The sequence below is a fragment of the Oncorhynchus nerka genome, linkage group LG21 (genome assembly GCF_034236695.1).
Source record: "Oncorhynchus nerka isolate Pitt River linkage group LG21, Oner_Uvic_2.0, whole genome shotgun sequence".
Taxonomy (NCBI): Eukaryota; Metazoa; Chordata; class Actinopteri; order Salmoniformes; family Salmonidae; genus Oncorhynchus; species Oncorhynchus nerka.
In genome coordinates this window covers 15,763,540-15,790,473 of record NC_088416.1, presented here as the reverse complement: position 1 = coordinate 15,790,473, position 26,934 = coordinate 15,763,540, and the positions used below count along the sequence as shown (strand labels likewise).

General features: G+C 43.0%; 2 protein-coding genes across 2 annotated transcripts; both read left to right on the top strand.

Annotated features, from left to right (window-relative positions):
* Nucleotides 1-6,980: 6,980 nt before the first annotated feature.
* Nucleotides 6,981-16,871, top strand: LOC135563642 (TOG array regulator of axonemal microtubules protein 1-like). The gene is made up of 4 exons (XM_065006717.1): nt 6,981-7,192; nt 14,688-14,846; nt 15,857-15,988; nt 16,302-16,871. The coding sequence occupies exons 1-4, from the start codon at nt 6,981-6,983 to the stop codon at nt 16,309-16,311; spliced, it is 513 nt and encodes a 170-aa protein (XP_064862789.1). The 3' UTR covers nt 16,312-16,871.
* Nucleotides 16,872-23,250: 6,379 nt separating this feature from the next.
* On the top strand, nt 23,251-26,624 carry LOC115103945 (zinc finger protein 391-like). The gene is made up of 2 exons (XM_029625015.2): nt 23,251-23,811; nt 25,378-26,624. Exons 1-2 carry the CDS (start codon nt 23,505-23,507, stop codon nt 26,262-26,264), a joined length of 1,194 nt encoding a protein of 397 aa, XP_029480875.2. The 5' UTR covers nt 23,251-23,504; the 3' UTR covers nt 26,265-26,624.
* The last annotated feature ends 310 nt before the right edge of the window (nt 26,625-26,934 follow it).

Sequence of the window (26,934 nt, the reverse complement as noted above, 5' to 3'; positions counted from 1 at the left end):
AAAATGGTGTTCGACTTGAAAAAAAAATCAAAATATACACATTGCAAGATATTTGGCGAAATATACCAGCATGCCTCTCTATAGGAAAACGATGGGGGGTGCTCAGCATTCCAAGGGAAAGGGGTATTTTGGGGCTAGCGTCTGATGACAACGGAGTACGCTGCCCAGCCTTACATAATTATAAAGAGGAGATTCTCATTATTAAAATGGTGTTCTATTTTAAAACATCTAAATATCCACATTGCGAGATATTTGGCGAAACAGACAGACATTCCTACAGTTGAAGTCGGAAGTTTACATACACTTAGGTTGAAGTCATTAAAACTTCAACCACTCCACAAATTTCTTGGGAACAACCTATAGTTTTGGCAAGTCGGTTAGGACATCTACTTTGTGCATGACACAAGTAATTTTTCCAACAATTGTTTACAGACAGATTATTTAATTTATAATTCACTGTATCACAATTCCAGTGGGTCAGAAGTTTACATACACTAAGTGCCTTTAAACAGCTTGGAAAATTCCAGAAAATGATGTCATGGCTTTAGAAGCTTCTGATAGGCTAATTGACATAATGTGAGTCAATTGGAGGTGTATCTGTGGATATATTTCAAGGCCTACCTTCAAACACAGTGCCTCCTTGCTTGACATCATGGGAAAATCACAAGAAATCAGACGGCTGAAGGTACCACGTTCATCTGTATAAACAATAGTACGCAAGTATAAACACCATGGGATCACACAGCCATCATACCGCGCAGGAAGGAGATGCGTTCTGTCTCCTAGAGATGAACGTACTTTGGTGTGAAAAGTGCAAATCAATCCCAGAACAACAGCAAAGGACCTTGTGAAGATGCTGGCAGAAACAGGTACAAAATTATCTATATCCATAGTAAAACAAGTCCTATTTCAGCATAACCTGAAAGGTCCCTCAGCAAGGAAGAAGCCACTGCTCCAAAACCGCATAAAAAAGCCAGACTACGGTTTGCAACTGTGCATGGGGACAAAGATTGTATTTTTTGGAGGAATGTCCTCTGGTCTGATGAAACAAAAATATAACTGTTTGGCCATAATGACCATTGTTATGTTTGGAGGAAAAAGGGGGAGGCTTGCAAGCCAAAGAACACCCTCCCAGCCGTGAAGCACGGGGGTGGCAGCATCATGTTGTGCGGGTGCATTGCTGCAAGAGGGACTGGTGCACTTCACAAAATAGATTGCATCATGAGGCAGGAAAATGATGTGGATATATTGAAGCAAAATCTCAAGACATCAGTCATGAAGTTAAAGCTTGGTCACAAATGGGGAAATGGCTTAAGGACAACAAAGGCAAGGTGTTGGAGTGGCCATCACAAAGCCCTGACCTCAATCCCATAGAAATTGTTTGGGCAGAACTGAAAAAGCGTGTGCGTGCAAGAAGGCCTACAAACCTGACTCAGTTACACCAGCTCTGTCAGGAGGACTGGGCCAAAATTCACCCAATTTATTGTGGGAAGCTTTTGGAAGGCTACCTGAAATGTTTGACCCAAGTCAAACAATTTAAAGGCAATGCTACCAAACATTAATTGAGTGTATGTAAACTTCTGACCCACTGGGATTGTGATGAAGGAAATACAAGCTGAAATAAATACATTTCTCTACTATTATTCTGACATTTCACATTCTTAAAATAAAGTGGTGATCCTAACTGACCTAAGACAGGGGATTTTTATTAGGATTCAATTTCAGAAATTGTGAAAAACTGAGTTTAAATGTATTTGGCTAAGGTGTATGTAAATTTCCGACTTCAACTGTATACAGTGTATATAAACTCAGCAAAAAAAGAAACGTACTCATTGTCAACTGTGTTTATTTTCAGCAAACTTAACGTGTAAATATTTGTATGAACAAGATTCAACAACTGAGACATAAACTGAACCAGTTCCAAAGAAATGTGACTAACAGAAATGGAATAATGTGTCCCTGAACAAGGGGGGGTCAAAAGTATCAAAAGTAACAGTCAGTATCTGGTGTGGCCACCAACTGCATTAAGTACTGCAGTGCATCTCCTCCTCATGGACTGCACCAGATTTGCCAGTTCTTGCTGTAACATTTTACCCCACACTTTCACCAAGGCACCTGCAAGTTCCCGGACATTTCTGGGGGGAATGGCCCTAGCTCTCACCCTCCGATCCAACAGGTCCCAGATGTGCTCAATGGGATTGAGATCCGGGCTCTTCGCTGACCATGGCAGAACACTGATATTCATGTCTTGCAGGAAATCATGCACAGAATGAGCAGTATGGCTGGTGGCATTGTCATGCTTGGATGAGCCTGCAGGAAGTGTACCATGTGAGGGAGGAGGATGTCTTCCTGTAATACACAGCGTTGAGACTGCCTGCAATGACAACAAGCTCAGTCTGATGATGCTGTGACACACCGCCCCAGACTGTGACGGACCCTCCACCTCCAAATTGATCCCGTACAGGCCTCAGTGTAACGCTCATTCCTTTGACGATAAACCTAAATCCGACCATCAACCCTGATGAGACAAAACCGTGACTCGTCAGTGAAGAGCACTGTTTGACAGTCCTGTCTGGTCCAGCGACGGTGGGTTTGTGCCCATAGGCGACGCTGTTGCCGGTGATGTCTGGTGAGGACCTGCCTTACAACAGGCCTACAAACCCTCAGTCCAGCCTCTCTCAGCCAATTGCGGACAGTCTGAGCACTGATGGAGGGATTGTGCGTGGGAAACATAGGAAACCGTGTTTAAACCCTTTACAATGAAGATCTGTGAAGTTACTTGGATTTTTATGAATTATCTTTGAAAGACAGGGTCCTAAAAAAGGGACACTTCTTTTTTTGCTGAGTATTTACAAATTCACCACATTTATGATTTTATATGGGAATCAAAAAGCTTTCATGAATGTTCACCATGTGCTGATGTGCTCAGCACTGTCAACAGACCCCATTATGACATCACAATGTAATAGAAGCCTTGTCATGATATCATTGCTGGTTCCATCTGACAAGCAACATTTCATTTCCACTCATTTCATGATAGATCTCTTACAGAGATCGGTTAAGTTCTTATTTTGAGAGTGTTTGTTAATATTTATCATCAATGGCTTATCGAGGAAGAAAATCAAGTGAGTTTGACAAACTCCAGAAGGAGAACTCTCAGATGAGGAGCGTCATTGAAAACTTGAGGAAGCAAAACATGGCTTTAAACCAACAGGATGACCAGCACAAGTTTTCAACTTTTGTAAGGCTCATCAGTTTTTCAAACATTTTTCAAAAATATCACTGTATTTATATCACTGTCAAAAATATCACTGTCAAAAATATCACTTTATTTTGTGGTTTCATAGACATACAATAGACTACATCCATAAAATCTTTAGCTTAAAAGCTTTTTATGACACACTGTAGAAACTATTTTGCCTACTTCACTTCTGCTATTCATTTCATACTGTCCCATTGTGATCCAGGGCTATCAGGAGAGATACCCAATCCCAGAGGGCCCTCGTGGCTTCATCAGTGATGCCAGACTTCTGCAGATGCAGAGAGCTGAGAGAGAGGCCATGGAAGCAAAGCAAAGAAAGATAAGTGCTATCCATGAGAATTATGTCCGGACTGCTCTCATCGGGGTTGGCAGCACCTTCGCGCACCACTTTGCCCCCTCTATTCAGTGTATTCCACGGCCGAAAGCTTCACCGAGGCCTTTGCCACGAAGGCTTGAACACATAGCTCTGGCCCCACTGAGGAACGTGGTAGGGGTGGACGGAGCCCAAGTTCGACCCGGATCTCACTCTCTGGAGTCCATCCAGGTAAATACGTCATTCAGCAGCAGTAGCGTGTGGCCTGTTCCTGTCCCTCCCAATGCAGCTCCCTCCAAGAGTGGCAAGAAGAAGAAGGGCAGGCAGGGAGTCAAAGCCCTGAAAGTCCAGTCGGACCAGGGCAACAACGGACCCATTGACCTGATGGAGGAGGTGAGGGACATCGAGGCTCATCTGAAGGAGGATAAGGTAAGATGGACTTCGAATTTATTGTAAATGTGAAAATTTGCAGTTCAGAATTATACTTGGACTGATAAATTGCCAAAACAGAGTGGTTCCATGTCTTAAAATCAAATCAAACTTTCTTTGTCACATGCGCCGAACACAAGTGTAGACCTTACCGTGAAACCAACAGTGCAGTTCAAGAAGAGTTAAGAAAATATTTACCAAATAAACTAAAGTAAAAAAAATCATAATTAAAGTAACACAATGACATAACAATAACGAGGCTATAAATAGGGGGTATCGGTACCGAGTCAGTGTGCGGGGGTACAGGTTAGAAAGGATGCTCTTTGACAGCATGATAGAATCTATCCTAGAATACAGGATCTCTCTGTGTATTAGTTTATGTATATACTAGTTCTATATGTATTTCTATGATGGGAGCATTCTTTTCTGGTCTACGCCAAAGGTAGTACATGAGATGAAGGCCATGGGCAGGAGAAGTTTGGGCTCGGCCATGTCCATGGGGGAAATTGCCACCAGCTCTCCGGGAAGCCTGAGCTCAGTGGATATGAACACCCCTGCGGAGCTCCGTGAGTACTTGGATGTCGGGACCCCGGTCAAGTCGCGTGACAGCCCACCCAGGCCTGCTCCCCCACCTACCAAGCCCAGGAGCAAACTGCCTCGGCCTATAAGGTTCCTTAGCCTGCCAAAGGCTGCCACCGACTCAGGTCAGTCCCTCTAATGTACTCACACTAATGTAAATTAGACAGGGAGATGAAGCTAGGTAGAGTGACAGAAAGACAGTAGGAAGGGAAGGGACACAAATGGCTTTAGCCCAGGTCTAAGACATTTTTCCACACCTGCTTTGCCTGTTTCACAGTGAGATAACCTTTACTCAAGGCTAATTGTACCCTGCTTCTGTGCAGGGTGACCACCAAAAAAAATGGTGCTAAATAAAAAATTATATGATATCATAATGAACTAAGATGTTCTAGTGTTTAAAGCTACACACAGATATGGAAATTGGTAAATACATAAATAAGTACATACAGTTCATAGAGATAAATGTCTGCTGTCAACCCATAGACAAGAAGGCAGCCAGTGAGCCAAAGGGCCAAATAAAGAACCAGGCCAGATTGCAGCCCCTGTCCAATCCAGAGCAGGCCCTGACTAAGACCTTCAAGCTGCTCCACTCTGCCTCTGATGACTGGTGAGCATTCACTGTAGACGAGACCAATGGAGCTAGGCTAAAGGAAGCACAGTGTAGTGTCCTTGGAAATATAGATTTGAGCTACAGAGCGTAGAAACTTCTGAAATTAAGAGATCAGAGTCCTAAATGATTAACATCATTATGTTTTCGGAAAATGTTGTGGAAATTGCTTACGTTTCTTTCACTGAATTGCAGGGAGAAGAAGATCGAGGGCTTGACCTCTCTTCGTGTGATGGCTCAGAACCACATGGAAATACTGATGCCTAAACTCCATGATATCTGCCTTGCCATTATAAATGAGGTAGCTGTATTCATTCACTGCCCTATTCATTCATCTGCACAAATCTGCTACATTTGGAGAACAAGTCAAATGATTGTGTCATGTTTCTGATGTTCGTGTGTTGTACTGCTCAACATTAATAGCTGGTCCTGTGTGTGTTATAATGATGATTCAGGTGAAGAACCTGCGTTCTGCAGTGTCCTGTGCTGCCATGGCCACACTGGGTGACATGTACGTTCACCTCCAGAGGGCCATGGACAGTGAGGTGGAGGGGACAGCACGCGTGCTGCTGCACAAAGCCAGCGAGGCCAACACCTTTATCCGGCAGGGCGCCAACTTTGCCCTGGGTCATATGGTGCAGAGCTGCACCCCTACCCGTGTCATGAATTCCCTGCTGGTCGGTGGGCTGAGGTAAAGAGGGAGAGGGGTCAATTAACACTCACTAAGGGTAGATCCGGACTTCCACAAATGTTCACTTTGTCTCACATTGAAAGTTTGACTCGAGTGGAAGTTAGGATTCACTCCAAATATCCATGATGTGACAATACAATAAAATAATTTATATGTAGTGAACTTTCTGGTGCAAAATGGTCACTGCTCACTTAGGCATACTTGTAATGTTCTTTGTCGGGCGAAAGAGAGGAGGACTAAAATGCAGCGTGATGATTATCCGTTTTAATAGAATACTTGAACAAAAAACAATAAACCGACAAAATGAACGAAGACGAAACAGTCCCGTAACGTGAACACTGGAAACAGGAACAATCACCCACACCCCACAATACAAAACAGGTTACCTAAATATGGTTCCCAATCAGAGACAACAACTAACACCTGCCTCTGATTGAGAACCATATCAGGCCAAACACATCGAAACAAACAAACTAGACATACAACATAGAATGCCCACTCATATCACACCCTGACCAACCAAAACATAGAAACAAACAACGCAAACTATGGTCGGAGTGTGACAATACCACACATTAGATTAGATTCAACTTTATTGTCATTGAACAAGCACAAGTACAGTACAACGAAATGCAGTTAGCATCTGACCAGAAGTGCAAATAAAAGAGTGCAAAAAATGTACAAGTAAAACAATTAAGTACAAAGTATGTTATTAAGTGGGATGTATAAATATGCAATGATGGCAAGTGCAAGGAGGCATGCAACTGAAATGCAGGGAAAGCAACAATGAGGTTACCGAGGTAGACATGTACATGTACAACTGAATTATGTCCTTAATCAGATTTTGCAAAGCAATGTCCGAGTCCAGTTGTACCGCGAAGAGTGCAAAGAGAGTAGTGCAACAAGGTCCCTGAGAGGCAGTACTAAGATGTGGGCGGGTGGATATGGCTAGTGCCGTGCCACAGAGTTCAGCAGGGTTACAGTAGCTGGAAAGAAACTGTTCTTGAGCCTGCTAGTGTGGGAATGTAGAGACCTGTACTGCCTGCCTGATGGTAGGAGGGCAAACCGTTTGTGGCATGGATGTGAAGGGTCCCTGATGATGCCGCTTGCGCTGGAGGTCTACGATGGCAGGGAGCTGGGCACCAGTGATGTGCTGGGTGGTTTTCACCACCCGTTGCAGCAGTGGGAAAAGTTCACCAGGATCTTGGGAGACAGGCAGGCCTTCTTCAGCCTCCTCAAAAAGTACAGGCGCTGCTGCGCCTTTTTGACCAGGGTTGACATGTTGAGGGTCCAGGAGAGGTCATCGGAGATGTAGACACCCACTTCATGATCGTGGGGGTGAGTGCAACAGATCGTAGGTCATTCAGGCTTGATGCGGTCGACTGCTGCGGCAGTGACAGATTGAAAATTAGTATTAGGGCCGGGACAATACCAGTATCGCAATATATTTTCAATGCCAAAAATGAAAACGCAAAGCAGATCTTACTCTTTGGTCCTTTAAAAACCTGCTGTATGTAAAATATTGTGTGATATAGCGTGAAAATTAAATGAATATTACTCAGGATGACAACATAATGATATTTGTCTGATTTCCTAAAGAAGTTAAATCCGCTTCGTGTTTTGGATACTGGTATTGTCCCGGAACTAATTAGCAGTGGATGTGTGTCATCTCCACACAAGAACATTTGTTAACACTTTATATGAAAGTGATGCTCCAGAGCAGGGCCGGCTCTAGCCTCTTGGGGAGATTTGGTTGGGGGCCCACCAAGCGGGCAAGAAACAAAAATGATAGCACCCTTTTTAACGGCGGCGAGAAACATGTGCATATTAAAGTTAATTTCCTGTAATTCGACACTATAGTAAATGGTGACCCCGATGTGATATATCATACAGATACTTTGGACTATATTTGAGTTTATTCTATTATATTATTCTATAGGGGCAGCAGGTAGCCTAGTGGTTAGCGCGTTGGACTTGTAACCGAAAGGTTGCAAGATCGAATCCCCGAGCTGACAAGGTAAAAATCTGTCGTTCTGTCCCTGAACAAGGCTGTTCCTAGGCCGTCATTGTAAATAAGTACTAAAATTAACATATATAATGAACATGTGGCCTATGTGAAGGCGAATATGCAAGCAATCTATATTTTTGAATTATGGAAATCAACTCGTATTAATGATTTGATCAAAAAAGGCAAGAATGTTCTCACATTTGATTCGAATAGGGATGAAATTCTTTAGTACTGGCAATATACATTGAGTATACCAAACATAGAGGGCGGGGGCGTCTGGTGAACAAGTCAGGGTTCTATGGCCGCAGGCAGAACAGCAGAAACAGGGTCAGCAGCACGACCAGGTGGACTAGGGACGGGGACAGCCAGGAATCGTCAGGCCAGATAGTTCTGAGGCATGGTCCTAGGGCTCAGGTCCTCCAAGAGGGGAGAGAGATATGGGAGAATTAGAGGGAGCATATATAAGATCACACAGGACACCAGATAAAACAGGAGAATTACACCGGATATAACAGAATGACTCTAGCTCCTCGTTCAAAGGCACTTAAATATTGTCCATATTGTCTCAATACTTAAAAATCCTTATTTAACCTGTCACCGCCCCTTCATTTATACTGATTGAAGTGGATTTAACAAGTGACATCGATGATTGGATTCTCCTGGTCAGTCTGTCATGGAAAGAGAAGGTGTTCTTAATGTTTTGTATACTCAGTGTATTGACATGCATAAGAAACAATACAAGAGAATGTTAATTCCAAAGCTTGCTGTGTTTTTACTCTGGAAAAACTAATAGCAACACAGCAAACTACTGATGAACTTCCCAGAGGACATCAGAGCGCAACATAGAGCAATTGCAAGCAGAACTTCAAACATACATAAAAGAGCATGATCTGACTAGGTCATTTCTACATGACGCGCAGCAAGATTTGTTAGAATAGAGCACAAATAGGCTCCAAAGCGACATGTCTGACTGAGATACAGATAGCTGCACAGTCAGTCCCACCTAGGGTGTGGTGTGAGCGGCCATGCCAGAGTATGTGAGCTGAGTGAGGAGTGGAGCTTGCCCTATTTGACTGGAGCATGGAGTGAGTTTCCCAGAGGCTGGAGCTTCGGTTGGAGCTTCGGCTTTCTCGCCCCCTCCAATTTCTCTCCAGTAGCACTCATTGTACAAGCTCAGGGCATGCCAAGCATGCATTTGTACTCTACTTGTGTGCTGCTGTAGCACCTTGCTTTAGCTACTGTCATCTAATATTCTAAATATCTTCATAAAGAATCTGATAAAACACACAGGTGAAAAATCAAGGTGACTTACAAAGATGAGGAGGACCAAGAGCAAGAGAGGTAGTGTGGTTATGTAGTATCCACAACTAAAGAATGAAAAGACAGGTATCCCGAAAGCATGTACTAACTATGTCTACATGCTAACTAACAGAAAGGAATGAGGTGGGTAGCTAGCTAAGTGTGTCATTTTAGCACATTATTTATAAACAAAAAATAATCTCTAAAAAGTTCAGTTAATTTTCCTTCTATTATCTATACAATAGGCCATCATTGATGGCATGTTAACTAACTCTATTACCTCTTTCAAGGAGCGTTCTGTTTTGATAGGGATATTTTACCTAAACTCCTTTAGGCCTACCTACAGAAAAAAATACAAATAACTATACATCCCTGCCCAGCTTGGCGTTAGTGGCCCAAACGGTGTTTAGCATCCCAAGTGGCTCTGCAAGAGCTGAGAGGGTATTCTCTGTGGCTGGCCTGCTCTCCAGGCACAATCACATGATCCTGAAGACTTTGGCCAAACTCATGTTTCTAAAAATGAATTCAAAGGCACTGTAGACTGAGCCTAATGAGGCATTTTTTCGTTTAATTTGCATTTAATCCTAAGTAAATCAAACAGCATGTATGTGCAGTATATAGACTATAATGATTTAATACAACAAAATGTTGTTCAAATGCCGAGTGCCTAATGTTCCTGCCAGCTTACACAGAACCCAAACTGGCTGCGCGTGTGTGCCATCGTGCGTCAATTTATTTTGTCCCCCTACACCAAAAGCGATCACGACACGCAGGTTAAAATGTGAAAACAAACTCTGAACCAATTACGTTAATTTGGGGACAGGTCGAAAAGCATTAAACATTTATGGCAATTTATCTAGCTAGCTTGCAATTACTAGCTAAATGGTCCTATTTAGCTAGCTTGCTGTTGCTAGCTAATTTGTCCTATTAAGCTAGCTTGCTGTTGCTAGCTAATTTGTCCTGAGATATAAACATTGAGTTGTTATTTTGTGTACAAGGTCCTCTACTACGACAATTAATCCACAAATAAAACGACCAACCGAATAATTTCTAGTCATCTCTCCTCCTTCCAGGCTTTTTCTTCTTTGAACTTATATGGTGATTGGCATCTAAACTTTCATAGTATTACCACCAACGACCGACAACACAGTTTTTCAATCACCCACTCACCTCAGTCTTTCAATCACCCACGTGGGTATAACCAATGAGGAGATGGCACGTGGGTATCTGCTTCTATAAACCAATGAGGAGATGGGAGAGGCAGAACTTGCACCGCGATCTGCGTTACAAATAGAACTGACTTCTATTTTAGCCCTTGGCATCTCAGACGTTTGTGCACACGACGCAAGCTGTGTAGTCAGGGTATCAGTGTGTCGCACTCGCAAATGCTTCACAACTGATTTATTTGTAGGCTATCGACTTGAAATAATTGAAACAATATAGCCTAAATAATACATTTCGTATTAGGCTACATGTCTGACTCCTGACCTATTTAGAGTGTTTATATGCTGTTTAATACGACATGTAGCCTATTTGAAATTATGAGGGCTTCTTACAGTCACCTTTTCCTGTTGTTTACTTAAATACTTAATTCAAATCATATGGTTTGGTTTCAATATTTCAACACCAAATGGTAGGTTATGTACAACGGCTTTCAGCCAATCAGCATTCAGGGCTCGAACCACGCAGTTTATAATTTCAATTATCTTATCAACCCCTTCGTCACCAGTCTGGGTAGCAGAGTTTCAGTTGTGTTTACATCTGCAGGTCTGATATCTGATTGGAAGTTCACTTTTATAGTACTCACAACTCACATTTGATTTACTCTAACAACTCAGAGGCTTTTAAAAGAGTCTTAGATTCATTGTCTCTCTCTTTTTCTTTGTTCCTGACCTGCGCTAGTGAGATACGCTCTCTCTCTCTCTCCACCCCAGCGACTCTTGGGGCATGGCCTTTCAGGCTATGACTTCTCTCCCTCTCTGATCATGCATAAGGTATTGCATTCTAATGTTTGTTCATGCCTTGTAGATGATTTCATAATGTTAAATACCTTTCCACTCTCAGTCCAATTCTTGCTAGTCAATGTTAACTCATTGCCTAATACTTGCTTGCATATTTTAAGTATCTTTATAGCGAAAAGATAAACATTTTAATGTATAAATAGTTATATATGAAATACTACCACACTACAAAGTCAATCAATTTAATATACACCACCACAAATATTCAAATGTTTGCATTTAGGCAGGTCTTAAGAAACATGATATTTAAACCTCTACGGGATCAGTGTCCCCCCCCCCGCGGGATGGTTGAGCTAATGTAGGCCAATGTGATTAGCATGAGGTTGTAAGTAACAAAAACATTTCCCAGGACATAGACATATCTGATGGGCAGAAAGCTTAAATTCTTGTTAATCTAACTGCACTGTCCAATTTACAGTAGGTATTACAGTAAAAGAATACCAATCTATTTGTTTGAGAGTGCACAATGTATTGATAAACCAATTAGGCACATTTGGGCAGTCTTGATACAAAATTTTTAACAGATATGCAATGGTTCATTGGATCAGTCTCAAACGTTGCACTGACACTGCTGCCATCTAGTGGCCAAAATCGAAATTGCCCCTGGGCTGGAATAATACCTTATGGCCTTTCTCTTGCATTTCAAAGATGATGGTACAAAACTCACACAAAAAAAACATTTACCAGATCTAATGTGTTATATTCTCCTACATTAATTTAACATTTCCACACACTACAAAGTGTTTCCTTTCACATGGTATCAAGAATATGCATATCCTTGCTTCAAGTCCTGAGTTACAGGCAGTTAGATTTGGGTATGTCATTTTAGGTTAAAATTTAATGGTCCGATCCTTAAGAGGTTCTTTCAAAACAACAGAGTAGCATATTTAGAGTTTAATTATGTTACTGTGCTTAGTTAGCCAAAGCTTGACTTCAAGTTCCGTCTGCCATCAAGTCGAAACGTTCATATGGCAATATGTTTTCACCGTAGTGAAGGAAAAGGGTTATTGCTTGAAAACGAATTTCAATCCAGGGATGGTAGGTATCGCTGTACTCCTCTTTGTCCCATTATCCAAGCCTCGAAATCGAGAAGATTGAAATACTTCTAGTTTTTAATTAACTGCCTTTTTTCATCAGCATGCTAGGTTATTCCACAACACTTCCGGCAGCAACTCACCCCAACGCTAGACGTCACATTTTAATGGAATCACTTTTTTTTTGTTATGTCTTATACTTCCTCGTGTTATGTACTTCTTATTTTACCATTGCGTTATTTCAATTATTTTTAGCCATTGGTGGAGAGGTACTGTCTACTGATGTATGCTAGCCATTGGGGAGTAACAAGTCATTTATAAACATTTATAAAGTATATATAGTGAACACTTTAGATTAGGGGCTATTTGTGAGGCACTGAGGTATTAGTAAGTGCATGTACTCACATTCATAAATGCACTCATTATTAAATACACCATTCGTGACATATGTAAATACATTTATAAATATTAAAACCGTTAATCAACCATTAACAAATGCCTTGTTAACTTAACTTAACTAACTTCTTCATAACTGGTTTATAGTACATTAGTAGTATTCAATCATTTACAAATTGTGAACATACTATGATCAAACACCTTATTAATTATCTGATAAATCATGAACAAATAATTTAAAATAGCGTTTATAAATGTGTAAATAACTATTTATAGATTTCTTATTGACATTTACAAATGTAGGAATAATGATGAATAAATGGTAAGTAAACTCTTTACAAACAGTTTATAAATGGAATATTAAGGGCCCTTAATACACTGCTCAAAAAAATAAAGGGAACACTAAAATAACACATCCTAGATCTGAATGAATGAAATATTATTAAATACTTTTTTCTTTACATAGTTGAATGTGCTGACAACAAAATCACAGAAAAATTATCAATGGAAATCAAATCTATCAACCCATGGAGGTCTGGATTTGGAGTCACACTCAAAATTAAAGTGGAAAACCACACTACAGGCTGATCCAACTTTGATGTAATGTCCTTAAAACAAGTCAAAATGAGGCTCAGTAGTGTGTGTGGCCTCCACGTGCCTGTATGACCTCCCTACAATGCCTGGGCATGCTCCTGATGAGGTGGCGGATGGTCTCCTGAGGGATCTCCTCCCAGACCTGGACTAAAGCATCCGCCAACTCCTGGACAGTCTGTGGTGCAACGTGGCGTTGGTGGATGGAGCGAGACATGATGTCCCAGATGTGCTCAATTGGATTCAGGTCTGGGGAACGGGTGGTCCATAGCATCAATGCCTTCCTCTTGCAGGAACTGCTGACACACTCCAGCCACATGAGGTCTAGCATTGTCTTTCATTAGGAGGAACTCAGGGCCAACCGCACCAGCATATGGTCTCACAAGGGGTCTGAGGATCTCATCTCGGTACCTAATGACAGTCAGGCTACCTCTGGCGAGCACATGGAGGGCTGTGCGGCCCCCAAAGAAATGCCGCCCCACACCATGACTGACCCACCACAAAACCGGTTATGCTGGAGGATGTTGCAGGCAGCAGAACGTTCTCCACGGCGTCTCCAGACATGTGCTCAGTGTGATGAACCTGCTCTCATCTGTGAAGAGCACAGGAATTTTCCAATCTTGGTGTTCTCTGGCAAATGCCAAACGTCCTGCATGGTGTTTGGCTGTAAGCACAACCCCAACCTGTGGACGTCGGACCCTCATACCACCCTCATGGAGTCTGTTTCTGACCGTTTGAGCAGATACATGCACATTTGTGGACTGCTGGAGGTCATTTTGCAGGGCTCTGGCAGTGCTCCTCCTGCTCCTCCTTGCACAAAGGCGAAGGTAGCGGTCCTACTGCTGGGTTGTTGCCTTCCTACGGCCTCCTCCACGTCTCCTGATGTACTGGCCTGTCTCTTAGTAGCGCCTCCACGCTCTGGACACTACGCTGACAGACACAGCAAACCTTCTTGCCACAGCTCACATTGATGTGCCATCCTGGATGAGCTGCACTACCTGAGCCACTTGTGTGGGTTGTAGACTCCGTCTCATGCTACCACTAGAGTGGAAGCACCGCCAGCATTCAAAAGTGACCAAAACATCAGCCAGGAAGCATAGGAACTGAGAAGTGGTCTGTGGTCACCACCTGCAGAACCACTCCTTTATTGGGGGTGTCTTGCTAATTGCCTATAATTTCCACCTGTTGTCTATTCCATTTGCACAACAGCATGTGAAATGTATTGTCAATCAGTGTTGCTTCCTAAGTGAACAGTTTGATTTCACAGAAGTGTGATTGACTTGGAGTTACATTGTGTTGTTTAAGTGTTCCCTTTATTTTTTTGAGCAGTGTATAAAGTCTTACCAAACATTTTCATTTATCGATGAGACTTCATCAATACAATCCATTATCATTTGTCTCCTAACTCATGTATCTCTATGACATGTAACTGATGTGCTCTGTTTTTCCTTCCTCAGCCACCGAAACGCTGCGGTGAGGAGCTGCACTGCTCGGCACCTGGAGAGACTGGCTGAGGTCATGGGGACGGCTCGTCTCCTGTCGGGGAAGAAAGACCTCACCGACCGTTTCTTGATTGCCGTCAGTAAACTGTCTGTGGACCCTGCACAGGAAGTCAGGTGGGAAGTACCTCCTGTAAAGTAGCTTGCTTCAATATAACAGTTAAGTCCGGGGTTCAATCCATGGCTCGCCATAGCACTAGATCGCCAACAATGCAGCTGTTAAAGGTAATTTACTCTTGAGTCAACATCTGCAGCATTTACCACGAATACAAATTGAAATTGCCTTTAAAAGCCACATTGTCGGATGTCTACAGCATCTATACTAAAGGGTGTCATGGATTGAATTGCGGATATTAGGTATTCCAAAACAACCACAGGTTCTCTTGGAGGGGAATAGTAATTGATAACATAGGAAAATCCAAGTCCAGGCACTCATGTTGGTTTGAAAGTTAAAAAGCCAAAAGCTTAGCCGAAGCCAAAGGCCGTCAGGGATGTTCCTATACCATCGCCAACTAGCGACCTCCTGTGGTGGGCGGGGTGCAATGCACGCTGACATGGTCGCCAGGTGTATGGTGTTTCCTCCGACACATTGGTGCAGCTGGCTTCCAGGTTAAGCGGGCATTGGGTCAAGAAGCAGTGCGTCTTGGCTGGGTTGTGTTTCGGAGGACGCACGGCTCTCGACCTTCGCCTCTCCAGAGTCCTTACGGGAGTTGCAGCGATGGGACAAGATTGTAACTACCAATTGGATACTACGAAATTGGGGTAAAAATGTCAAATGTAAATGAGTCCAAATATACCTGATTCAGTTTCCTTCCTTCTGTTTGGTGCCTAATGAGGACAACCCTACTTGATCACAATGGTCGGCCTGAGCCAAGCGCTGTGCAGATTCGCTAAGATTTTCATAATAACGAACGGTTAATACCCAGTTGTTAGATAGTTTAGATGATTTGTAGATCAGGTAATGCGGTGCATTACTCAAACCGGCCCTCTTGCAAATTCTTCCTCATGTATGTCTTATTTTGATGGGTTATTTTTTCTCAGGTTGCCAGTACTGTTTTTAATCACAGACATCAGAAATGATTTGATATGTTGCACGTTTAAGATGAAATTAATATCTTTGTCCACAGGCATCATGGTCGCAATATCTTGAGAAACGTGGCCACCAATGGCGACTTTGCTCAAATGTGGGACAAATTCGCTCCGAGGAAAGAGCGAGAATCCTTGAGGGAGGTCATCTCAAATGTTAACCTCAAAGAAAGGTACGTTCTCTCTGGATAATTAGAAGAAGTGTGACAAATGAGCTGATATGATTACAGAAATCCAATCCTACTGGGCACAGACCTCAGTTCAATGTCTAGTTTTGATTTAAATTTGGGAACTCAACCAAAATGTGAAATCAACCAAAAAATTTGGTTAAAAGTTCACAGTCATCACATAGATTTTTTGTTGTTGAAATGAGGTGGAAACAATGTTTATTCAACCAGTTTTGTCCCAATGGGATGAATATAATATATGGGATGGATTTAATATAATGTAAGCTTATATATTTCTGTCTATTCTCTTTTTCAACAGGAATATCTGAATAATCCCCAACTTGACTATATATTTGTATCTAAATATTTGCACATTTCCCAACTTGACTATTATCCCCCCCCCCCCCAAGTCCCCAAACTCCAATATTTTCACTAATTCTAAGAAATTTGACACTATCATCCAAACCCCCATGTAAATGCATCTTTAAACTGCATTGACTCCTTGTCCAAGTCCTAAATCCACTATAAGACAATATGAACCACATTCAAAGCACTAAATTACCTTTCCTCGAAGCTCCTATCTGATCTACCAGCTCAATAGTGGTCTACTGAAACCATACTCACCATCTCAGGGGGTGCTCAGATCATCAACCACTGACCTCCACACCATCCTCAAAACCAGCAGTCCTCTTTTGGAGGCAGATTGGTCAGTGCTCCTGTATGGCACCAACATTGTGGATTTTCATCCAATACTTCTGGACTATGAGAACATTCTTTGGACAATAAAATTAGGTGAAATGGAAGCTGGCTACAGTCTCAGTTTTATCCTCCAAGACAGTGTGAGAATGTGTAACAACAATACCTGAGGTTTAACTTGATGATCAGGGCCAGATTACCGAATGGGCACGCAGGGCCCCGACCTCCAGGGAATATCATCATAACATCCAAACCTAAAAGTATTGTGGATGTATATTACAGTACGTGGACGTTTTACAATTTGTGAGGTCGTTTCATAATTTGTAGCCATGTTTTACATACATTTGTGCATATTTTGTAGAAATTCGTGAGCATTTTAAAAAAATGTTGTGGGGATGTTTTATATCAATTTGCTTACTGGTGCTCTTCCATGCCGTCCCTAGGAGGGGTGCGTCACTTGAGTGGGTTGAGTCACTAACGTGATCTTCCTGTCTGGGTTGGCGCCACCCCTTGGGTTGTGCCGTGGCGGAGATCTTTGTGGGCTATACTCGGCCTTGTCTCAGGATGGTAAGTTGGTGGTTGAAGATATCCCTCTAGTGGTGTGGGGGCTGTGCTTTGGAAAAGTGGGTAGGGTTATATCCTGCCTGTTTGGCCCTGTCCGGGGGTATCATCAGACGGGGCCACAGTGTCTCCTGACCCCTCCTGTCTCAGCCTCCAGTATATATGCTGCAGTAGTTTATGTGTCGGGGGGCTAGGGTTAATCTGTTATATCTGGAGTATTTCTCCTGTCTTATCCGGTGTCCTGTGTGAAATTTTGTATGCTCTCGCTAATTCTCTCTTTCTCTCATTCTTTCTTTCTTTCTTTCCCTCTCTCGGAGGACCTGAGCCCTAGGACCATGCCTCAGGACTACCTGGCATGATGACTCCTTGCTGTCCCCAGTCCACCTGGCTGTGCTGCTGCTCCAGTTTCAACTGTTCTGCCTGCGGCTATGGAACCCTGACCTGTTCACCGGACGTGCTCCCTGTCCCAGACCTGCTGTTTTCAACTCCCTAGAGACAGCAGGAGCGGTAGAGACACTCTGAATGATCGGCTATGAAAAGCCAACTGACATTTACTCCTGAGGTGCTGACCTGTTCCATCCTCGACAACCACTGTGATTATTATTATTTGACCCTGTTGGTCATCTATGAACATTTCAACATCTTGGCCATGTTCTGATATAATCTCCACCCGGCACAGCCAGAAGAGGACTGGCCACCTCTCATAGCCTGGTCCCTCTCTAGGTTTCTTCCTAGGTTCTGGCCTTTCTTGGGAGTTTTTCCTAGCCACCGTGCTTCTACACCTGCATTGCTTGCTGTTTGGGGATTTAGGCTGGGTTTCTGTACAGCACTTTGAGATATCAGCTGATGTAAGAAGGGCTTTATAAATAAATTTGATTTGAAATTTGATTTGATGTATGCTCCTTAAAACCAATGAGGAGATGGCACGTGGGTATATGCTCCTAAAAACCAATGAGGAGATGGAAGATGCAGGACGTGCAGCATGTCCAGTGTCACAAATAGAACCAAGTTCTATATTAGCACCTGGCTAAGCAGATGCTCAGTGTGGGTGCAATGATTGAAAAACATATATGTACATTTATTTTGCAACGCACGCGACCCGTCTGGTCTGGTCAGCATGTTACAGAGATAGACAGGACTCCAGTCATGTCATACTGCAAAACAGCACTAGATGCCGGACATACCATTTGCATAGATGGGACTAACCGAGAATTCATGTGAAATCCATTCATGAGAAAATTTAAAGAAAGGAAAAGGGGGATAGCTGAGTTTGAGCACAAGTGGAAAAGCATAGTCACTGTTGGGGACAAAAATAATGTTTGCTTCTTTCCGCCACTGGATTTGGGCTTTGTTGCCCTTGTTTACAGTGACCTAAATAATGCTCAAGTAAAAGATGGTGCCCCACAAACACGACCACCCAGAGTTTATACCATTGGTTTCTACATCCAGCTTCTCATGGTGCATTTACATACAGGATTTACCCCAGTATTTTACCCATGGATAGACTTGCTCTCACTTGGGGCCAAGGCAATGCTCTGTGTTCTTTTCAGCTGTCTTTTACATAACAATGGCTAACTGAACTTTAACACCTTCTCACAAAGCAACAGACTTGAATGAGATTGTTAATGCCCTCGCCATAAGTCTTTAGAGCTGACATTAACATAAAACACTGGCGAAACCCTGGAGTATGGGTAAATCTATATGGAAAAACACCACTAGAGGGAGCCACAACCCAACATATGATCATGGATCCACAAATCTATCAGCCAGAGTCAAAATTCCTGCAAGGTCTAACAGTCTCTCATCAGAATTAGACGTTCATCCATGTTTCTCAAACTTCAAATTTCAAAGTTGTTCCAAATGTAAAATCTCAAAGTGATTAAGGTTAAATGTAGGGATTAACTCTGGATTTTAAGGTTAGGGTTAAGTTTAGGCATTAAACTTGGTTAAGGTAAGGGATAAGGTTTGGGATAGGCTGAAAACAAAACTATCAAAAATGACTTTCTATCGCTGGATTCAACCATGAAACCTTTGGAACCAGAGGCAGATGCTTTTCCACATCAACAATGTCCTAGAAAAAACCAAACTTACTTTAAGGTAACAGCGCTCACTGTTGCCCCTAGTGACCGGTTTCCGCGTCATATCCTGAAATCCTCAGCCATGGATGGATGTTGAATACAGACTTGTATCACGGGTGATCAGCCTGCAAAACTCTGATTCCATTCCAGTCTGGCTCAACCTCAGCAAATTTAGTAATTGGACATTTGAAAACGTAGAAAATCCAATTCAATTATATTGTTGTTTCCTGAACTGAGTGAACTCATGAACTGCATTTTAATTCATTTTCAGAGTTAATGGAGTTGAAATGGAATGAAGGTCAACCCTGCTAACCATGGTCCTTTTCCCTGTAAAGTCTAGACCTTTCCCATCAAAACCCCAAGCCCCCATCCTTGTCTACAGTGCCTTCAGAAAGTATTCATACACCTTGACTTATTCCACATTTCGTTGTGTTGCAGCCTGAATTCAAAATGGATTAAATATGTTTTTCTCTCACCCAGCTACACACAGGACACCATAATGAAAAAATGAAAACATATATGAAGAAATGTTTGCAAATGTATTGAACATTTGATACAGAAATATCTCATTTACATAAGTATTCACACCCTTGAGCCAATACTTTGAACAAGCACCTTTGGCAGCAATTACAGCTGTGAGTTTTCTGGGTAAGTCTCTTTCCACACCTGGATTGTGCAACATTTGCCCATTATTCTTTTCAATATTCTTCAAGCTCTATACCAGGCAGTGTCAGAGGAAGGCCCTAAAAGTTGTCGAAGGCTCCTGTCATTGCCAGATAGGGGAATTGTGGGGGAACCTGGGGTTTGGGGAGAAGAGGCCCTCTGTATGGGGCTAACCTGTCCCGGTGCAGTGCCACCTTTCTACCCCTGGGAGGAAGCTGCACCCGGGAAAAACCACCTCCCCTAGCCTCTCCAGGACACTGCAGGGTCCCACCCAGTGACTGTCCAACCTGGGGCATCTGCCTTTTTTCCTTAGGGGGCTGTAGACCCAGACCAGCTCCCCAGCCACAAAGTGCCTTCCCAGGGTGTGCACGTCATAGTTCCTCTTCTGCCTCCCACCTGCATTCACCAGCTGCTCTCTGGCGAAGGTGTGGGCTGTCTTCAGGCGTTCCTGGAGACTCCGGGCATACTCCGGCCTAGGGGGAACATGAGGGCTATCCAGGGACCGAGCAAACGCCATCTCCGCAGGGGTGCGGATCTCTCTCTCAAGCATGAGGAGGGCAGGCGTGCAGGAGGTGGAGTCTTGGATCTCATGCTGCACCAGATGAGTCTGACCCACATCCTCTTCCTCACTCAGCGCAAAGCTGTCTCTGAATTCAAACAGCAACTGCCACAACCGGGGTCAAGAACAACACAATTCCTCCCCATATCACCCTCACTGCAGACAGTGTCCTCTCCTCTCCCATCTGGGGAAGCTGGGCTGGGGGGGTGCGGCCCGGGCTCACAGAGGGCTGTGTCGTGGAGGTAGCTGGGGGAATGTAACACACAGCCGTAGGTGACTGGGGGGCTGGGGAGAAGTCACACACAGATGTGGGGGAGGGGGAGCAGCCATGAGTCGCTGCTGCTTTAACTGTTGGAGTAAAGGGTTTGGGTTGTGTGAATGTGACATTAGGGGGTGGGTGGGTGGGGGGGGGGGGTGCATGGTGACTGCAGGCCCTCCCTGGAAGCTCAGTGTGTTCCCATTTAGGTCTAACTGGCAGCCTGTGCCCCTAAGAAAGTCCTGTCCCGGTGCAGTGCCACCTTTCTACCCCAGGATACAAGGGCCCTGCACAGCCGCCACCCACACAGGATGACGCACAGTCCTGCTCCCCTACTGTCAGAGTCATTATTCCCTTCCCTTTCATGGGTGCCAGCTCACCTGTGACTGTGCAGAGTTGCGGGTTCACACTGAGTCCAACCTGGCACAATATCCGGCCTCACCAGGGTTACTGTGGACCCAGTGTCCACCAGGGTAGAGCAGGGCACCCCCTCCACAGTGACAGGGACATGACAAAAGTCCCCAACACAGGTCCGGCCCACCACAACAACAGGCTCCATCAGCTTGCCCTCTTCTGCTTCTGGTTGAAGTGGAGCCTTGCTTCGCCGTCTGTGCTGGTGGGCTCCTCTTGAAGATGGTGGTGGTTGGGAAAGAGAGCCAGGGGTCCGCACTACCCGGTCTATGCGGACCCCGAGCCGTTTCCCTGAGCTCTGGGGGACATGGGGCAAACCCGGCGCTGATGGCCTAGCTGGCCACACCCCCAGCAGACCCTGGGACCAGGGCGTGTGTTTCGTGCCGCCTGTAGCGACACAGCACGAATGAGTTCAGTCATTTCAGCCACCCATGGAGGCTTTTCCGGCTCTGGGCTGCTCTGCCGCACAGAGCGTCTGTCTCCCTGCACCCCCACCAAAGCCCCAGCCCACACCAGCTCCCTCTCCAAAGCCATCTCCAAGGCTATCTGCAATAGCCAGCTGGGTCTGTATGCGCAGCTCCGTAGGAGAGAGCGCCTGTATTAACTGGTCCTGTGCTAGCTCACTCTGCACGTAGGGGGGCATGTGAGCATATGCCCACCGAGAGACGCTCTCAATTTCATTAGCTAGCACCCGTAGAGGCTCTCCAGGCTGCCTGCATCTATTACTCAGTTCGGAGCACAGCAGCCCGGGCTGTACACGCTGTCCATAGCGCCTCCTCAGTACTCCCACTAAAGCGCCATAATCACGTCTGTCCTCGGGGCTAATCAATATCAAACCGGCCAGAGCATCATCCGTGAGGCATAAAGCCAACTGTAGTGCCCGATCTTAATTCGACTACCCCCTAAAATGAGCTAACAGTTCAAACTGAGCATGAGAAGCTTCCCAATCCGCCTTACACCCAAAAATTGTAGTCGACACCAGGAGTGGACGGACTCGATTCTTCTGAAGTCGACTCTGTACCACTACCTGTGAGATTGAGAGTCTGACTAGTAGCAGTTTTGTCTTTTCCTCCCTAGCAGTTGAAACTCAAACATTGAAAAACAACTAAATGTGGCTAAATGCCAGAGGTGATGAGCCAATAAGAGGAGTTACTATGAGTGTGACGTAAGAAGGACAAATGTAGAAAACATGTGTGCTGGAAGGCAGTTGTCCGGCTCGGCTTTTATTATGAAGTAATAAAAAGTATATTTGAACTCACATGCTCCGGTATTTGTGATTTGTGAATGAACTTTATGATTTAAAAAAATGCATAATCGTTTGTCTCTACATTAACTAAGATGCGATGGAACGGTTGACGAATTATACTATAGCTGAGATCCCAATACCCATGTAAACATAGCTTACTGTCAGATCTATAAGGTCAGATCCCATGTAAACATAGCTTACTGACAGATCGATAAGGTCAGATCTCAATACCCATGTAGACATAGCTTACTGACAGATCAATGAGGTAAGATCCCAATACCCATGTAAACAGCTTACTGACAGATCAATGAGGTCAGATCCCAATACCCATGTATTCGATGGTGACGTACTTTACACTTATTTCGACCGCGGTGGTTATTGGAGTCGTGGTTTCCTGGAAGGAACCGTTGTTGTGCATCATCTTTCAACGCTCCAATACCTAATAATGTACCAAACCTGTATTTGCTATTTGGGAATTAAACTTGAATTAACCTGAAAGCGTTGCTTCATAGTAGAAACATCTTTTGGGTTGGTAGAATGTGGAAAGACCCACCTCATTGGTTAATATTCCCTGCAGTAGAAACATCTGTTGGGTTGGTAGAATGTAGAAGTAGGTTTTAAATGCATATTTATTACAAATCTGCAGTTGTCTGACCATTGTATTATTATTTAATGAAAGAAATGTAAAAATTCATTTTTTGGTCTGGAAATAAAATAAACATTTATCTGCGTTAACCACTCCAGTCAACAAATGGCGATGTGCGTCTTTCAGGCGACGCGATCAGCGTGACGTATAATTTAGTGGACGGGACGCTTCTTCAATAACATCTAGTCAGCCACCGCGGTAATTTCCTAGCCGAAACATTCAAGCTGTTTAGACTGCATCGGTGCATATTTGCCTCTGTATTTTAAGCATCATTCTGTCATATAACTAATTTCCCCATTTAATGTCATATTTCCGTTTAGTCGGGTAACGGTAGCTGGCTTGATAAATTAGCCTATCACTAGGCTAGTCGCTAACTAGCAAGGTTAGCTGGCTACCACCTCCTACCATGAGCTCACCAATCTACTGCCCTCCTGCTAAAGAAGAGGAGGTCTGCTGGACGGAGAAAGAGGGTCTGTGGCTGAACATTGTCGTGAAAGAGGAGGATATCACAGTAAAACAAGAAGTAGAGGGTGAGGCTGTTACAGTGAAAGAAGAGGAGAAAGACGCGTTCAAAGTGAAAGAGGAGGAGGATGTTACAATAAAAGAGGACGATGCAGTTTTTGGAGTGAAGGAGGGAGAGATAACTGTCACATTGAAGGAGGAGAAGGAAGAACAGGAGGAGGAGGAGGAGACAGGCGATCTGATTAAAACCAGTAAGTACTGTCTTAAAAACAGGAGCACAAACTATTGTTTAACTGATGCATGGTTTTAAAACAGCATTCAGCATACTGAATGTTTATGCTTGAATATGTTATTATTTAATGTAGGAATTGATAACTACACTGTAAGATGTGTATACCACCAAAGAGCGGGTCACCAACAAAACCTTAACAATGGATTAGAAAATTCACAACTTTAATGTCACTCAGAATGGACAAACAAGTTATAAATGATAGGTGATGTGTGTTGCTATAGTAACCAGTGGGGGTGATGTGTGTTGCTATAGTAACCCGTGGGGGAAGTGAACACCCAGACAGTGAACATCTTTCAAAACAAAACCAGGAATGAACTTCTTCGTTACCCAGAAAGAATTTGAGGTTGAGATTTAAAATAGCTGCATTGGCCCTTTAATGTAAGATACGGCTTCTTATGTGTTTTATTTATCCAACATAACTAACTACCTTACTGTGATAGCTTTCAATTAAAATAGTCAACAAGAAACACATAATTATAATAACTTTGACTACATACACACTTCTAGCTAGCTGACCACCGATTTTTATTGCAATTCATGTAAGTTAAATTAGCTTATGAGAGTTTTATTATAACATTTGAATATACAACCTTTAACCTCTGAAATATAGCTGACGGGTTTGCTAATGTTGCTAGTTTAACGTAGTTGCTAAATGTTGATAGAACTGCCTAGTAACCAAAAAGGAAAAAAATTGTAAGTGTTAGATAAAACATATCATGGAAACAGCTGAATGTTGTCAAGCTATAGATATGTTAATAGACTGAGCTCTATTATCTGACATGATCTATTATTATAGAGCTTTGCTCAGCCTATAAACATGGCAGAATATATTATTATAGAGCTCTGCTCAGTCTATAAACATGACATTATCTATTATTATAGAGCTCTGCTCAGCCTATAAACATGACAATATATATTATTATAGAGCTCTGTTCAGCCTAAACATGACATTATCTATTATTATAGAGCTCTGATCAGCCTATAAACATGACATTATCTATTATTCTAGAATTCTGCTCAGCCTAAAATACGACATTATGTAGCCTGGCAGGTAGGAGCGTTGGGCCAGTAACCGAAAGGTTGCTGGATAAAATCCCAGAGCTGACAAGGTAAAAAGCTGTCATTCTGCCCCTGAGCAAGGCAGTTAACCCACTGTTCCCCGTCGCCGATGACATGGATGTCGATTAAGGCAGCGCCCCGCACCTCTCTGATTCAGAGGGGTTGGGTTAAATGCGGGACACACATTTCACTTGAATCCATTCAGTTGTACAACTGACTAGGTATCCCCCTTTCCCTATTTTAGAGCTTTGCTCAGCCTATAAACATGATAGAAAGATTTTATTTTATGTTCTACATTATTATTATTAGGGCGGCCACCAGGTTTTTATTAAAGTATGGAATGTTCTGAAAACTGACTTCAGGTTTTTGAGGAATCTAGCTTCACAGGAAGGCAGTTTTATTTTATGGAGCTTTAATTCAGTTCTCTGTTTAGTATTTAACTAAATACTCTGTTTGTCTTTGGTAGGAGAGGGACCAGACTCTCACTCTGACAGTGGGGAGAGTCCTGCAGGGGAATCGGACCCAGAGACGCCCAAACCAGCGAGACAACACCTCTGTTCCCAGTGTGGAAAGAGTTTTAAGTGGTTAAGGAACCTCAAAGCACATGAGAGAACGCATACAGGAGAAAACCCTTACGATTGCTCCCACTGTGGAAAGAGTTTTACCAAGTTAGGGAACCTAAAAGAGCATGAGAGGACACACACAAGAGAAAAGCGTTTCCAATGTTCCCAGTGTGGAAAGAGGTTTACCCAGTTACGGTACCTGAAACAACATGAAGAAATACACACAGAAGATAGGAAGACCTACCACTGCTCTCAGTGTGGAAAGATATTTACTGGGTTAGGGAACCTGAAAATACACATGAGAATACACTCTGGAGAGAAGCCTTACCACTGTTCCCACTGTGTAAAGAGATTTACTCAGTTAGGGAGCCTGAAAACACATGAGAGGGGACACACTGGAGAGAAGCCTTATCACTGTTCCCACTGTGAAAGGAATTTTAGGTGGTATGCGAGCCTGAAGGAGCATGAGAGAATACACACAGGAGAAAAGCCTTACCAGTGTTCCCGGTGTGAAAAGAGTTTTACCCATCGAGGGAGCCTGAAAGCGCATGAGAGAATACACTCAGGAGAAAAGCCTTACCAATGTTCCCGGTGTGAAAAGAGTTTTACCCGGTTAGGGAGCTTGAAAAGGCATGAGAGAAAACACACTGGAGAAAAGCCTTTCCAACATACTAATACACAGGAGGAGAAGACATACCACTGCTCTCATTGTGAAAAGACATTTTCCCAGTCAAAGGATCTGAAATCACACGAGAGAATAGAGAGGCTGTGTTCTGACTTGTGTTTTTGATTGAGAAATTGTGTTTTTGTTCATGCTACATTAAATCATATTGTATGAATGAAATCATACTGAAAAATAGGTCTACGTTTTCTTTTCCAGCTCAAAACATGATCATGTCGAAAGTCAGATTATAAGAGTTAACAAAAATATATGATGTTTTAATTATGAACTTAAGATTGATTGAATGCAAGTGTAAACCCTGAAATGTTGTTCACTATATAGTTGGGATTTTTCAAACATGTTAATTATTAAATAGATTGATATTAGTATTTATTCATTAAGATTGTCATTGTAAATGTGTATTGGTTCTCAATTGACATATCTGATTAAATAAAGGTGAAATAAAAGGGAAGTCTATTTGATTCTAAGTTCAGACATATAAACTATTTTTAAAGATGCTGCATAGTGATTCTCCAAACTCACTTCAAAAAGAGAGACTTGAGGATGGGACCTGTTTGTGACCTCACTGCTATTTCCAATCTGAGTGTTGCATTCAATCCTTTCCTCTATTTAGAATCTAATAGTGTTCCATTCAAGCCTTTCCTCTATTTAGAATCTAATAGTGTTCCATTCCATCCTTTCCTCTGTTTAGAATCTAATAGTGTCCATTCCATCCTTTCCTCTATATAGAATCAAACTATTCATTCCATCCTTTCCTCTATTTAGAATCTAATAGTGT

Bases quoted from the DNA above. Each gene is read 5' to 3' on its own strand.
- LOC135563642 (XM_065006717.1), top strand. From the start codon at position 6,981: ATGCCGCTTGCGCTGGAGGTCTACGATGGCAGGGAGCTGGGCACCAGT. The intron at 7,193-14,687 runs GTAGACACCCAC...TTCCTTCCTCAG, and splicing joins CAGGAGAGGTCATCGGAGAT to CCACCGAAACGCTGCGGTGA. The intron at 14,847-15,856 runs GTGGGAAGTACC...CTTTGTCCACAG, and splicing joins GACCCTGCACAGGAAGTCAG to GCATCATGGTCGCAATATCT.
- LOC115103945 (XM_029625015.2), top strand. From the start codon at position 23,505: ATGAGCTCACCAATCTACTGCCCTCCTGCTAAAGAAGAGGAGGTCTGC. The intron at 23,812-25,377 runs GTAAGTACTGTC...TGTCTTTGGTAG, and splicing joins AGGCGATCTGATTAAAACCA to GAGAGGGACCAGACTCTCAC.